The following is a 16,867-nucleotide window of genomic DNA, read 5'->3' as shown; positions in this document are numbered from 1 at the left end:
TTATAGCTGCAGAGGGGGGAGGCCATAAAAGTTCCTGCAGATGTAATGGCCAGGTGTCCCAGTACTTTTGTCCATACAGTGTATGTTTCAAATAGCCTGCAAGTTATCTTGAAAATACAATAAAATTGGCCTGCTATTAGTAGAAAATATATAAACAGTTTCAGTTTTGTGCTGGTGTCTCAATATCTAATTGTTTGTGCCCTGGTGGTATGGACACCAGCATCTACATTTTAACTAAAGAAGAAATCGGACACTCCCACAATCAAAATAATGTTTCAGTGAATGAAAACATGGAAGGCATTCCAGAAAGCAGGTTCAGGGTTTAACCGGAACTCCTCAAACAAGGTTAATGGGCATCATTTTGGCACCTTAGGCGACAGACCAAATGCCTTCCCTTCACAGCTCCTATTATTTGGGCACTGACTGTAAAGTTATAATGCTACCAAATTTTTGTATTCAGTTTTTCATGTCAGACAAACAAATATTATTACTAAATTAGCTCACTAAAGCCTACCATACTACATCATATGGCCCCTGGGTATACAGTCATCTTTAATCAATATCTTCGCCAGGCAAAGCACCACAATCCCTTTAAATTGTCACCATAATCTTGTAGCAAAATCCTCCAATCCCAGCTGCCTTAATGACAACGGACCGTTGTCCTAACACCAGTGGTTATGAAAGCACTTGAGCACATTGTTCTGTCTCACCTCTTGCCCTGCACTTCCTAACTACTGGATACACCACAATTTGCATATTGCCCTACCAGGTCTGTAGAAGATGCCATCAATCAAGCACTCTACTACATTAATAACATCTGGAGACTCAAAAAAAAAAACTTCACATGCAGAAATAATAATCCTGTCATGGCTTAGCTATGAGGAAAAAATGACGTTATGCTCTTCTTTACATTTAAAAAGGTTTTGATCACTTAAGAAATGACTGTGGAAATTCCATAAAAATCAGTCAACGTGCAGAACTCTCTAATGCGAATGTGTGGGATTGTATATGCCCTGCAAACACAACAAAACACTTCATATCTGCTAAGTAATAAGGAAAGTTGTACAGAGCTTGGAATTTATTGATCCTAGGGTGCAAAGTTTAATCAGATGCAGAACTACAAATACTAACAAAGACACCTAACGTAGGTTATATGAAAATATGTTTGTGGATATAACCTTTATTATGAAAAAAAATATCACTGCCATTTCATTGAATGAAAATGCATAACTGGGATTTGATGTTTAGTCCCTATCTTCCTTTTATTCTTATGTTATTTAACTAGAAAAATCTTTAAAAATATCTGTCATTTATCCTGAATAGGGTCTTGGGGGGCAATCCCAGGCAGCATAAGATAGTAATACACCTCTTCTACACAGTGAGATACTGTCGACTTACATTGGTTGCAAGTTTATTTGAATGGCATTAAACAGTCGTACACGGCATTTTCTGTAATTCTTAAGCAGTCCTGTATTATTTGTGGTGCCAGGACACATGACTATCCTTGACTGCATTGCAGTAGTGTTGATCTCTACTATAAAGGGACGATCTGACAAAAAGAATCACTAGGTATGACTGCTATTACACTTCAGCCTTTTCTTTTAGCGATCAGAAGCAGTGTGCATTGCACTACAGCAGGTGGCGGCAATACATCCGTTTAATATTGTCAAATGACAGGATCAACACAAAGCTTGTTTTTCAGTATCTTTAAGTGTTTTCTTCGCCTGCAGCCCGATTTCTTCCATAAGCAATGACCGCAGCCTCTGTGCTCTGATTTTTTGAATGGCTCGGTCTCAGAAGTGTTTTAACGTTTCTCGCTTTGTTTTTAATACTGGGCGTCTTAATACAACAGAAAGCTCCTAAAAACTTTCCCCCTGGACCCTGGTCGTTACCTTTGATCGGCGACTTATGTCGCATTGATTCATCAAAAATCCACCTCCAGTTTGCGGAGGTAAGTCGTTCAGTACTGACTATCCCTATATGTTTTTAAAAATCCTTAGTACTTTAATTATTTTTAATCGTATATTTAGTTGAATCAGATTTTCTAGCTCTGCCGAAAAATGAAACTTCCGATTGTTGGCAACAGTAACTTATTGTACAGTTTACAAGTGTATTTAAACGTCAGTATAATGGTGTAAAATAATTCATCTTTTCTTTCGCGTAGGTGGAAGGGCAAGTTTAGCTTATAGGTCTGGATTATTTCCAGGGGATGGATAACAGTAAAATGGTGGGGACACTCGAAGATGAAAAATGAAGGCAATCACTGACTTCATTTATCCTAAGTGCACAAAATAAAAAAAACACGATCTTTAACTGCACAATAACTATAACGATGATTGACGTACATCCTTGCAATTTATGGAGCTACTTTGGGGGGGGGGTGCGTTCCGTAGTCGACATCACTCCGAAACAAGGAAAATGGAAAGTGTCACCTGAAGAGATGATCATATTAGGGGGCAGTAATGGTGCTTTCGATTATCACTCCAAGGTGCGTGACGTCACGTCCGTTCGAGCTACGTATCTCGGAACAAACATGGCTGCCTCCATGAGCACGCTGTTGTGTGTTGTTTCTTTATATTTTAGCAGATTTGGAGTGAGATTCTTTTTTTCCGAGAGACAAACAAACAAGAAACAACATGAACTAGTCAAACCACATTAAAAGCTTTATAATATTTCAGTATATCCATAGCGATATTCTTTTTTCGATATGCAAACAAACTACAAACAAACAAAAGACATTAACAAATCTGGTAAAAATCTGATATTGCATGCTAGGATACTGTTTACGGTCATGATATGATATTCACTAAATCGACCACGTGCAATTACATTTATAACTATTAATACATCTAACAAAATAAATATTTTTAAATATTTATAAAACAGAATCACTGTTGAATGCGTAAGCCGCCATGTTTAAATGACGTCACATCGGAATCTCGGCTTCCGGGAGCGTTGTACGGGTCTTGGAACTTTGGGAGGACAGGACAGCACTTGTGTCGCTGCGCTGCTCCCAACTTCTTAGAACTGGGGTCTTGTATTTGGGCCAATATGGTACTAGTATGATACGGTATGATTCACTCCTTTTGCAATGCAGTGCGATTCGACGCGATTCGATTCAACACAATAGGATTCAACGCGATACAATGGGATGAAATATGATGAGAATGCAATATGATCAGATGCGATGCAATATGATCAGAATATGAGGTTAGGCAATTAAGTATATTATAGATACAGAAAATGTTTAGAGAGCGGGAATCAATATTGGTCAAAAATTATTGGTCACATTTTTAAATAATAAAGGTGCAAGGGCCTCTACTAATAATTAGGCCTCTGTATTAACTGAATTTTACAGTTGCAGAGATATTAGAAACGATGCATCCCGAGTTCATCCCAGATTGTATCTGATGTACACTTTTATGCTGGTGTATTAATGCAAATCAGTGAATCTGAATTTCTCTATATTAAACATTTGTTACTGCATTTGGATTGATGTAGGGAGAGGCTGCTATTTTAATAATACTTTTAAATGCTTGATCTGGAGAAAGGAAAAAAAAAAGTCAAACATCAGGTATCATTAAATCAGACTGAATATACAGTAGGCACATGGTGAAAACAAGGTAAGAAAGTAGTAGGAAATGCAAAATGAATTGCTTGCTGCATAACTCCACATAGTGGCAGGAGGAACTTCACTTTGGTGGGTCAAAGTCCCATGTTCCTGTAACAGAGACCAACAGAAGCTGGATTATAGCCTGTAGCTATTTAAGATAAAAATGACACTGAGTAAGTTGGCCCATAAGCCATAAAAATGGTTTTCATAGGTCAGATAACATCTGCATGCCTGTATTTATTTGTCTCCCCCATTATTCATTGCCCAAAACTGTTATGGCAAGCTGGTACAGAAGCCGGGAGACCCAAATGTGGGAGACTGGGAGGTATATTAAGGGAATCAGGCAGACAGAAATGGAGTCGTTAGGCGGGAATTGGAGTTGGGGTCTCAAGACCTGGAGAGTCTGTAGCCGTGAGAGTCAATCCTACACAAACACAAGAGATGAGGAATAGGAACAGAACGGGTGAGGCAGGAACGGGCAAAGCGGGAACGGGTGAGGTAGGAACGGGCTGACAGGCAAGTTCAGTTTTTAAAGTCGGGGAGGGGGATGTGACAGAAACAGTATTATATCATGTGTTTGACGTTACTGTTTTTTTTTTTAATATAAACCCAGTTTGCCAAGCAATATGGAAACATTTTCAGTCTTCATTTGGGACAAAACGTCGTTGTTGTGAACAGTTTTAAACTCATTAAAGAAGCCCTAGTTCACCACGGGGAAAACTTTGTAGATCGCCCAAAGGTGCAACTATTTGAAGATATTATGCATAATCAGGGTAAGTTTTAAAATAATAATCAGTGAAAATTGTTTGAACTGTATATTCAATGCTTTTGTTCTCACAAACTAAAATGCAGTCCGGCATTTCTTGTGATAAAGCTAGTCACCCACTGTGATGATCTTAAACATCTCTGAAACAAGCATTATCTATCTATTGTAGTAAACCTCACTTTATCGCTGTATCAGTAGTCTCCCATAAACCGAGCTATCTGTATTTCCATTTCACACCACAAGATGGGGACCAGTTATACTTGTTGCCACTGTTGTAGCTGTTTGATATTCTTCTCATTAGTTTGCCACAATGTACATTGTACAACTTTAGATATGTAATGTTTTCATTTGTGTTGAATCATGGAACCATATTTTTTGAGCATATTTATGCTCACATGAGCAGATTTTTTTTTGGTTTTTTCAAAGTGAGAAAATGTTTGTTTTAGGTTTGGTTTTCTCCAATGGTTACCTATGGAAACAACAAAGAAGGTTTGCTCTCTCAACCCTGAAGAACTTTGGACTGGGCAAAAAGAGTCTTGAACCCTCCATTCAGGTGGAGAGCACATTCCTGAATGAGGTCATAGCCAATACACAAGGTACAAACTTTCCCAAACATAGATGTTTGTCCCATGGTGACCTAGTCATGTAAGATGTAGCCCTTTGTATAATCTATATAAATATTCCCGTTTGTTCATTTGAAAATCATCACGGCTTGCTATATTAGAAAATATCTGAAATGCAATAAAATACAAGCCATTGACACAGAACTGCATATATACCTTGATGAAAATCCTTCCCTTAGGCCAACCATTTGACCCTCAGTTCATCTTGAACAATGCCGTCTCCAACATCATCTGCTGCCTGGTGTTTGGGGATCGCTTTGACTACAATGACAGCTACTTCCAAATGTTGCTGAAACTGATCAATGAAACTGTCTATTTAGAAGGAAGCATTTGGGCTCAGGTTTGTCACTATTTCTCAGCTCCAGTATTCAGGGATGTACAGTGGTACCTCAGTTCTCGAACTCATTAGAACTTGAATTTCTTAAAAGTTGAACCAACCAGTTCGAAAAAAAATTACCTAGAGCTCGATCTGAATCTCAGAGGTCAAACCTTGAACGCTGACCTAAGATAACTTGTACGCGAGGGGAAATGAGTGACACGGCACGTCTCTCAGTGGAAACAAAGGGTAAGGCTTCAGTCTCAGCCTCACATTCGCTGTGATAGCATCATGCATGTTTGCACTAGCTGAATACATATATTTAGACAGTAAAAATACATTTAGACAATGATAGACAGTAACAGTAATTATTATTCTATAGTAAAATACATTTAAAAATAAAGATTTCTTATTCATTATTTTAATATTAATAATAAACCATTAATATGTTTAATTATAATAATATTGTTGTGCCGAGCGGGGACGGAACGGAGACAAAGGCACAGACGTCAGGGAATCGGGGAATACGGGGTTTAATTACAGGTAAGGCAGGCAAAACGCAGACGGACAATACAATGACTGGACTGGGGAAACAAACTGAAACGCGGACGAAATACAGAGGACTAATGATAACAACCAGAAACCGCTGATCACCAGGGGATTCCACATGGGGTTAATGAGGGGGCGTGGCATACGGAAGGAGCGGACAATCAGGGCAGGACACATTGTTTGGATACATTTATTTTCTTACTTTACAAATTACTGTTTTGATAAATGTGCTTAGGTGTGTTTAGAACAGTATATGCTCTTTTTGTTTATCCGGTTCATTTTGTGTTTAAATGCTAAAAAAAACATATTTAGGTGTAATTTTTTGGGGCCAGGAACCAATTAATTGGTTTTCCATTATTTCTTATGGGGAAAATTCGATCACAACTCGAACTTTTTAGGATTCGATCCGGAGTCCTGAACGGAATAAATTCGAGTTCTGAGGTACCACTGTATAAAATTTTAACAAGTTTTTCTTCGAACTAAACTAGCAATGTCAGCATAAGGTAATCCCCCGCTACACATTACCTAAATTACTCTTTTTTTGTTTTAGATGTATAATATGTTCCCCTGGTTGATGAGGAAAATCCCTGGTCCCCACAAGAAAGTATTTTCACACTGTGAAACTCTGATCTCTTTTATCCGGCTGAAAATTAAGGAGCACCAGGAAGACTGGGACCCATCATCTCCTAGAGACTATATTGACAGCTTCCTTTCAGAGATGGAAAAGGTATCAGACTGGACAGTTAATTGTGACTGGCAATTATACAGTAATGTACTTATTGAGTACATATTTCCATATTTCCCCGTGATTTGATTTGGATCAGCAGTGTTTAGTACGGGTAAGCATTTAATAGGTTGAAATACATTCTCTTTTTGCTCATTAGAGTTTAATTAGAAAAGTCTAGAATAAAGGAAAAAATTCATATGGAATTCGATGTCAGTGGAAAAATTCCAGTTTCAAGACTGGAAGACATCTTTTCCCCATGACAACAGAACAAAGTGTGTTTTTTTTTTCTTCCAGCGGAAAGATGATGTTGATGCCGGTTTTAATGAGGAGAACTTGTGTTACTGCACCTTTGATCTGTTCGTGGCTGGAACTGAGACTACATCTACTACGCTGTACTGGGGCTTGTTGTACATGATCAAATATCCAGACATACAAGGTTGGTTTTATTTAATTAACCATATTTTGTAATAATAAAACAGTCAAATAACCAGAGAAGGGTGGCACGGTGGTGCACGATTAGCGCTGCTGCCTCGCAGCAAGAAGGTCCTGGGTCTGGTCCTGGGTTTGGTCCTGGGTCCTTTGTGTGGAGTTCGCACGCTCTCCCTGTGGGTTTCCGCCGGGGGCTCCAGTTTCCTCCCATGGTTCAAAAGTGTGCAGGGAAGGTTGATTGGCAAGTCTAACTTGGCCCTGTAGTTGTGTGCGTGTGCCCTGTGGTGTGTTGGCAGCTGCCCTGGGTTGGTTCCCACCTGTGCCCATTGTTCCCAGGTTAGGCTCCAGTCCCCCCCGCAACCCCAGTTGGGATTAAGCGGTTACAGTGATTGATGGATAACCAGAGAAATTTCAGCAAGCACATTTACGTGCTGTTACAGTGGTCTCAACCTACCGGCCCATGAAACAATTTTATACAATTTTATTCTATTTTATTTTACTTTGTACTAGCAATGAATTGGTTACCAGTTTCAACGGAAAATTCCATACGATTAGCATTAGTATTTTAAATTTTGATTATCGTTACAACCATGTTTGATTACTGTGCATTGTAAAACTTGCCCAGCGTCAAGCAAAAGTAGTAACAGTCTCCCAGACACAAGCACACAGGCACAGCATGCAACGTGGGTTTGTTTTGTGTCAATAAAAACATGGCAGAGAGCAGTTACAGCGCTCTGGAGATTTTCCTAAATGGCTAAATTTGGTACCGTCATATTTTTAAATCTTTGTTACTACCACCAGTGGTGGGCATAGCTTACCGAAAAGTTAGCTTTGATAACCGCTAATCTGCTGAACTATCACTAAACTGATAAACCACTTTTACTATAAGAATTTAGCTGCATGTGGAACCTTGGAAAATACAACTAGGTGGTCTGTATCACAGAACAGGATTTCTTGTTTAGCCAGATAACTTGTCAGATTTAAAGTAAATGTAAGAGAATGAAGATCCATTTAAATTAGGGTACCTTAAATCTGACAATTTATCTAGCTAAGCAAGAAATCCAGCTTCGTGATACAGGTCCCAGTTCTCTGCTTAGTTCAGGCTAGTTTTAATGGATTTTGTCTTCATTCATTTACATTTAGCCCAGCTTACATTAAATCTGTTATCGACCAATCACGTCTTGTCTTTACAAGCAGTCATCCAGCAACATGTCAGATAGACTGTTTCAGAAAAATTCAACAGACAGGAAAAAATATGTATGATTTTAGGGTTTACAAACATTTTTGAACATTAAATTTTATTCACTTGCAAAAAAGTGTTTTACAGTTAGCTTCCCCAAAACTTAGTTTTGCTAATTGGTCTGCTGACGGTTTTCAAAGTTAGTGGAAACACTAATTCGCTAACTAAAAAGTGAGCTTTGCTAATTAGCTGTTAACAGGTTAGTGGAACCCTGCCCACCACTAACCACCACCCACTAACCATTCACCCATATAGTGAATGCCAGGTAGGTTAACTTTTAGATCAATGCATAATGTTGGAATTTTGTAATGGGGAGAAATGTCATGGTATGTCTGTCTAACTTGCTAATAGTTTGTCAACAATATAAACTGAAGCTTTTAGGGTTACTTACTCTTGTAAAAACACTACACATTGTTGGTGGTTAGTGGAGATGGCACTTTTTTTGCCTGAGCCTTAGAGCTAGTGAATGCCCATTTGCTAAGAATGAATTCCGTGTACATTTCTATTTATATATTCTCGAAACAGAACATTTTAGCCAGTTGGTTTCCGTCCTTTGTTTGGATTTCGCAGCGTAACTATGATGTGACAGCATTATTTGTATTTATATGTCACTTATATGTCTGAAGTCCAGTAAAGATTATATGGTTTTCATATGTTTACATAGGGGTATTTGTTATATTATTATTTTAATGTTTATACAAATTAAAGCTGCAAAGTGCTAATTATATTTGTTTTTTTCAATATAGAACTTGGTGAAATGATTGCAGTTTATTTATTAATACTTTTTGAAGATTTTCAGCACATTTTCACAATACCGCGATAATTCTGATAACAGTGATACTTTTGGTTACTATAATTGTGATATTAAATTTTCATCCCGTTTCATCTCTACTTTCTACTATTGTATTCTTCCTTTAATTGATGAGAGGCCCATTTTTTCTAGGTGAATTTAAATTTTCAAGTTGAAAGAGATGGGACATTTTCTTGTTTTGTGATTTCTCACGTGTGCCCCCTTAGGGGATCCACCACATGGTGAGTCAGGGGATATTATGGTTTACAGTGGAAGCATTCGCTTAGTTTGTTTACTGTATGTGTACCCTGCTCTGTCTTTAGAGAAGGTGCAGGCTGAGATAGACAGTGTGATTGGACGGTCACGTCAGCCCAGCATGGCAGACAGGCCAAACATGCCGTACACTGACGCTGTCATCCATGAAGTACAGAGGATGGGCAACATTATACCACTGAATGGACATTCAACCACAAAAGACACAGAACTGGCAGGATACACAATTCCAAAGGTGAGCGATGGAATTCTGCAAGTATGTCACAGTCGTTCATGGAAAGCTGACATCTTCACGTGTCCTTCCCATGTGAAGCTATGCTTGTATTGTTTCAGGGCTCTTTGTCTGTGCTTTAGGGAACAATGGTGATGGGGACTTTAGACTCTGTGCTCTTTGATGAGACTGAATGGGAGACTCCCTTCACCTTCAATCCTGGACATTTCCTGGATGCAGAGGGGAAGTTCAGGAGGAGAGATGCTTTCCTGCCCTTTTCAGCTGGTAAAATTTCCTTTAGACCTGATGATTTCTATTTCAGTTGCTTCTTTATTGTTAAATTGTTAAATCATCTTCTGAAGGTGCATGTAATAGGATTATCGTAAAATACATGAAAGTGTTATTTTTAGAATTTAAAAAATGTTTTTCCACAGGGAAGAGAGTGTGTCTGGGGGAGCAGCTGGCTCGGATGGAGCTCTTCCTGTTCTTCACCTCCCTTCTCCAGCGCTTCACCTTCTCTACACCCCCAGGCATGGAGCCCAGTCTGAAGTTCAAATTGGGGGGCACCCGCAGCCCCAAACCCTACAAGCTGTGTGCTACCCCCCGCTAAGTTATCTGTCGGAAATAAGTCAATGACAGTTAAAGTTCCAGAGGTTTCTCAAAACTTCCCACGTCACTGTACTTCAAGTGTGATGTGTAACAAATACTGGTATTTCAAGATTCAGGGTTCTCACCTATTTTTATGGGCTTCATTATTAAATTTATTCATTAAATTTTTTGTTGATTTTGAACATGTATAAGTCACTCAGTAACATCACAAGCTGCAAAGTAGTATACATCCCTAATAATTCAAGTTGTAGTTGGCTACTGGTGAATGGTGAAAATGAATTAATTAATGATAACAACAAGACAGCATTAATGGGAATGTTTTCTTGTAAAAAATACATTTGTACCTAACAATTGATGTATGCTGCACTCTTTTGAAATTGTACTTGCCTGTCAAGTTACATTGGTGAAAATGAAACAATGAAACAAGCTGGCAAACAATGGGGCTAAATGGGCAGGAGGCAGTATGTAGGGAACTGCCGGGGGACTGATCATGAGTAAGGCCAAACCGCGGCAGCGAGACAATGTGTAGTCGCGCAAAACCGCAGATGGCACCATCAGCGGAGCCGTGTGGAATATATCAGTCATTTCTTCAAAATAAAACTCAAGATTAAATACAAGTACAGTACATAGCTTTGATCTAACGGAGGGCCTGCAAGGATCATTTCCCTTAAAATCAGTATTATGGAGTGCAGAAAGGCCATGGATGGTGCACTGGAATAAAACTCATGATTTATCTAACAAATAATAAGCTCAGCAACTTAATTGCATTCAAAATTCAAAATTAATTCAACACTTACCTCTGGCATCAATACATCAACAATGAACTTGATTTTATCCTCGATCAGCAAAACAGTAGAGGTCCTGTCAAGGAAATCTTTAAGGTATATGAAAGGTATATGGTTTTGCTGTTCATCATCCTCGAAATACACAGGAAGGATGTAAGAAGATGGTTTCAGAAACCTTGTCAGATACTTTGATTTCTTCTTGTCCGTTAATATGCCCTATGACAAGGAAGCACACTAATCAGTCATGCACCACATAATATAATAATGCACTCTATAATTTTCAAATTATAGACTGCAATCTACTCTCTCCTTTCCTTAACTAACCATTCAGTACTTATAGTATGAAAAACATGTTCTTTCATTTTGTACTACAACTAATAGCTGCTGAGGGTTGTAAACAGTGGGATTTCTTGGTACAACAAAAACACATTTATGTTACTTTAATGTGTATCATGGCTACTAAATGCATAATTTGCCTGTGTTAGTTCTTACTTATAACTATTGAAAACATTAAAGGAATAATATCTTGCATTCAGTTGTTCTTTTGCCACTTGTTCCTTGATAAGGTCCACAGGCTTTTCGTTGTTTGAAGTACGCTCACTGAGCACCACCTCATGTTTTGGGGTGCTATGACTTATTTTAGATGTACTGGATACCCTGTATACAGGCTGCAACTTGCCCTGAAGGAGGTCAGTTGCGTCAACAGTCCAAAAGGCAAATCTAAAGCCATGTCTGAGAGAGAAATAAGAGGAGCTATGGTTAACAAGTTCACTTGCATGGTAATCTGCACCTTAGAATATATTTTTTTCTGCAAAATAATATATAATATTAGCAAATACACATAATAATAAATTATAAAAATAATATTTTGAGAAATGCAACAATAGGTAATTGGCTTATGTTTTAATTCAATATGCTTCTGATTTTAAACACGTTATAATATTTATCTAAATATTCCTAAAGAAATGCGTGTATCCATTAAACTTTTACACGCTTTTATACAGCTGCACAGTAAACTTACCTTTAAAATCCAATGCTCTTGTTACATGAAGATTCATATGGGCCTCAATCACTGTCTTTTTGCTGGGTTTAAAGGTAGGACACAGCGGGCAGTGAAAAAGTCCCTTACAACAAACATGGCATTCTTCTAGAGCTGGATAGGAAATTTTGCATCTGAAAGATTTTTTTCCAATAGTCAGCCAGTGTGTACAAAAACAATATTACGTACCATTGTAGCACTATAATTTCTATAGAGGCTATTAAATAAACTTTTATTGCTAATAATGTTTTTGTAATAATTATGCAAAGAATTAAGTGCCTGGAATACAGCCACTTCTGACGATGTTTTCTACCTTGTCGAAATATACTACTGAAGTGCGGATCGAACAAAGAATCGAAAAAATATACCGTGTCAAATTATGGTTAGTGTGTAACTACATGAAATGACACAAGGAATCGGCACTTGTTCACAACGAGAGCATAGTACGATACTCTTTTAAAACTCAAACATGTTAAATATCATGATATATTTGATCAGTGCATTCATGGTATCACGTCTCAACGCGATTGAACACACAATTAAAAAAAAAAAAAATTACGAGCAAATATTTTTTTAATTGTAAAGCTCTAAGGAACTTACCTTGACTTAAATTATGACTGCACTTAAAACGAAAATATTGTTATTAAAATGAACAACAAAAGAACGCTAAATTAAAATCTAATGGCGAAGCACAACATCTCAAACTATATTTTTCGCTCATACAAAAAATATCAATGCTACGTTATTCCCGTTACGTATTTCCGCTAAATCTCCACATTGCTCCATTTCTCCATGGAGCGGACATGCGCGGCTGCAGCCAGACCCTTCTCGCTTCTGGGAGCTCTGCGTTTCTATGCTGCAGGGAGCTACTTGGAGGTAGTTGGAGATGGGTATGGGCTGAGCAACTGCACTGTGTGACAGTGTGTCGAAGCAGTGACAAACATCCTCCTATCTCCTGTGAGGACATCCATCTGCCCTCAACAAGACATGAGATCATTGATGTTCTCCAAGGTTTCCATGCAATAGTAGGCACCCCCCAATTCCTGGGTTCAGCAGATGGGACACTCATCCCCATTGCAAACCCATATCTGGTCCTTCATTTCCCAGAAGGGGTATGCAGCCATCAATGTCCAGGCGGTGATGGACCACAGGGGCAGACTCCGGGATGTGGTGGCAAAGTGGCCAGGCAGCACCCACAGCAGCTTTCTGTGGGCAAATTCAGCTGTGATACCGAACAAAGGATCTTCAGCCAGAATGTGTTCTTCAGAGACAGCGGCTATCCCCTCTGATACTACCTCCTAACTCAAGTCAGCAATCTGGTGATGCAGGCTAAACAGCAGGCAGGTGTTTGTAGAAGCAGTCTGCATGTCTAGGTGCTTAATTTTATACACCTGAGGATATGGGAGTGATTGGAACACCTAAATTCAATTATTTAGAGGGATGTCCCAGTACTTTTGTCAATATAGTGTAGGTCTAGCATACTAGCAAACTATATTTATTCCCTCTAACTATGCTGCATAAAAATGTAAATGGTCAGTGGCTATCCTTTCTCATATCTAGAGGCATGGCAGTGGTCCACCTTTTGCATGGAGGTGATTTCTCATGTTTATTTTCATGGAAGGCCAAAGAGCAGTTTCTGTCTTTGTTTAGACAAAGGTTGACTTTGCATTTGAAATTCTTCAGGAGGTATGAGAAGAAACTGTCGACGCAATTTTTTTAACCATGACCTGATTTTCCACAGTTTGTCTTTTTTCTGGTCATCAGACACACTGAGGTTGTCCTGAAAATGAATCGCTGTCAGCAATTTGAGGGATCGTTCACGAGACATCACATCACACACTGTGGGGTACCTTGTCTCCATCTCCCAATAGGTTCGTACATTGGGCATCAATTCCAACCCCGTGTGTATGTACATGCCAAGAACCTGTTCAGTTTCTTTCTGTGTTGTGTTTACTGACTCTCTCAGTTTCTGTACACTGTTCAACTTACTTTGTTCTGCAGTCTTCTGAATCATTTCAGCTGTATTAAACTGCTTAAAATACATGTATGGTGTCCATTCTGACCTTTCTGCAGCAACGTCCTCAACATATCCATGAAACTCAACATTTAAAGGTTTAAATGGCACTTTTCTCCACCTGTACTCTTTCTTTTTCACTTTGCCCTTTGCTGACTGCTCTGTCATGCTTTGTTTTGATTGTACTGGTGTCTGATTCTTCTACACTTTCATCTCTCATATGTTCATCACCACAATCTGATCCCTCCTTATTAGCCACTCCCTTAGGACTCCATTCTTCCCTACTGCCATCATCCTCCTCCTCTAACTGCTCCAGGTCACTTGAATTTCCATCAATTGTCACATTCAAGACAATACTATTTTTCCGCCATCTAAATGTACAAATCAAAATCATACAAACAATACATTGTCACATTTACAAACTATATATAATCTATTTCAGCAATCAGCATAAAAGTCAAATTCTTCTCAAAATGTATACTAGAAGAAATACTCAAGCTTAAATTGAGTAATATATTAATTCTTGTTTTGACAACAATTGTTGTATTATGGTATAAATAGTACGGATTTAATCAAGAAATGGACTAAACTGATGCACTGACCCATAAAATACATTTACATACCTGTAGTATCATATTTGATACACACATTTTCACCACCGTTTTTCTATAAAATATTTCATGACATATTAAGCAATTATGAGTTGCTTCACACTAATAAATAGGGTGGCCCAGACAGGCCAACGTAATGCAAAAGCCACAACGCAAATACAAATACAAACAGGCCGCTGCATTTCCATATGTTGTGGCTCATTTCCGTTGTGGCTTTTGTATTTTTCTTGTGGCTTTTGTGTTTGTGTTGTGGCTTTTGTACAGTATTTGTGTTGCAGCTTTTGCATTACTTTGACCTGTCTGGTCCAGACTCATTTTGAAATATAATCAATTTTCATGACATTGTGCTTACTGTAACTGTTCCAAAAATAGGACTTCATATCCCATGAAAATCCTGCCGGTTACAACGTGAGTGCAGCCATATTGGATTTTTGAGGAAAAAAAAATAAACTTCTACCACCTGCAGTTCTACCACCAGAGGGCAGAAGACATGTATAGGATTGTATACAAGTTATTGTGGAAAGGGTTACTGACATAGAGGTCTTAGAAATATTGGTATCAAATATCACACATGTGGCGTTAAAAGGGGAACACTTATCTGTTATTTGTTTATAAAGTTTATGAGCATACAATGCATATATATTTTTTTTAATTGCATATCGTTATTGAATAATGTTAGCATGGGTTAAAAAACTAAAGTGAATGTCTACATTCTGCCTTTATATGTATATAACTTACAAAACTTAGAATTAAAGGGGAAAGTAGACATAATTGATTGTTACGTTGGTGGTTTAGTTGTTTATTTGCTTTGTGACTGTACATTTGAAAGGCAGTAGATGTCACTGGTACCACACAGGCTGCACAGATCGCCAGCTGGGAAATAAGCCACAGAGAGACTTAACTCTTAACTATTTTAACAATTTCTCATGTTGGCCGATCAAGCCAACTGTTCTCTTTCTTTTTATTATTATTATTATTCTCAATGCTATTTTTTCCAGTTTTCAACAACCACCAGACTTTTCACAATTCGTTGTCCTACTGTGTAGCAGGTTGCTTTGTGTTTTGGGTCATTTTCCAATCACTCTCACGACAACAATTCTCATTGTGGATTCATTACTGTGGACAGTAAGTAATTGTGGATTCATACAGCATTTATTAGTTTTTATCTTGTTCACCCCATCCACACTCATCTTTTCATTCTGCTTTTTTCCACATTCAAATCACTGCATTTTTTCAAAATCATTCTCCTGTCTACACAGTTCCACGTACAGAAATGAAATTCACCTTAGGCCAATATCAATAAATTATTCGCTTTTGGACCCCTAAACCTGCTGTTTTATTAATCCCTACATCTGTCAATTCATCTCACTGTCAACCACTAGTCCTACCCACAGCTGTCCAAACTAGTGATGCACCGAAACTTTGGCATCTGAAAATATGTGGCCAAAAAAGCCAAAAACTGTCAAAATCGTGACATATAACACTAGAACTGCCATCGTTTTTTGACCTATTTTAACCTCTAGCTGCCACGTACTTCAGCATATGACACCTTTTGTCTTCAGTAATGGGCCATTACGTTTGCATAACGCTGGCACAGTCATTAATTATTGGCACAGTCAGTAATTCCCACAGCTGCCGAGTTGCTGTCACCACAAATAAAGCGGTAGCACCCATAATCAAATCGTGTTTATTGTATACGTTCAGTGTACCTTTGTATTCCTCATCTGCTGCTGGGAAAAATTACTCAATTGCATATTGACAAATATATATAAAGTACAACTAAAGGTAATAGTGTAAAATGCAGTCAGTATATGTGTGGTAATTGATCAAAAAAACCACCAAAGACATGTATAGACTGTGAGTAGCAGCTGTGTGTATTAATTATTTTGCTTTGTTTATTTCAGTGGGTTTTATGTAACATTTATGTACATTTCACAGTTCAATTCATATTAAATCATACTTTTTTAAGTCAACTGTTTCACCTAGTTTGATTTGTATTAAAAATTAACGTTACTTTATACAGATGTTAAAAATTGGAAACTGGCAAACATAAAATCATCTATGTCTCTAATACAATACAAGACACAATGCACAGTTCCACATACAGACATGAAATTTACTACACTAGCTCACCTTAGGCCAGGGGTCTCAAACTCCAGTCCTGGGTGGCCGGAGCCCTGTGTAACTTAGATCTTTCCCTGTTCCACCACAAATGATTCAGCTCAAGAGCTGAGCTGTAATTAGCACAAGAAGTTGAATCAGGTGTGTTAAA

General features: G+C 38.2%; 1 protein-coding gene across 1 annotated transcript; it reads left to right on the top strand.

Annotated features, from left to right (window-relative positions):
* Window positions 1-1,654: 1,654 nt before the first annotated feature.
* Window positions 1,655-11,561, top strand: LOC111834859 (cytochrome P450 2J2-like). The gene is made up of 9 exons (XM_072699999.1): window positions 1,655-1,951; window positions 4,227-4,386; window positions 4,826-4,975; window positions 5,182-5,342; window positions 6,418-6,594; window positions 6,889-7,030; window positions 9,377-9,561; window positions 9,681-9,822; window positions 9,972-11,561. The coding sequence occupies exons 2-9, from the start codon at window positions 4,374-4,376 to the stop codon at window positions 10,145-10,147; spliced, it is 1,146 nt and encodes a 381-aa protein (XP_072556100.1). The 5' UTR covers window positions 1,655-1,951; window positions 4,227-4,373; the 3' UTR covers window positions 10,148-11,561.
* The last annotated feature ends 5,306 nt before the right edge of the window (window positions 11,562-16,867 follow it).

This window comes from Paramormyrops kingsleyae, chromosome 15, assembly GCF_048594095.1.
Source record: "Paramormyrops kingsleyae isolate MSU_618 chromosome 15, PKINGS_0.4, whole genome shotgun sequence".
In the NCBI taxonomy this organism is placed as follows: Eukaryota; Metazoa; Chordata; class Actinopteri; order Osteoglossiformes; family Mormyridae; genus Paramormyrops; species Paramormyrops kingsleyae.
The sequence above is the reverse complement of the archived record's forward strand: the minus strand, read 5'-3'. Positions and strand labels throughout refer to the sequence as shown.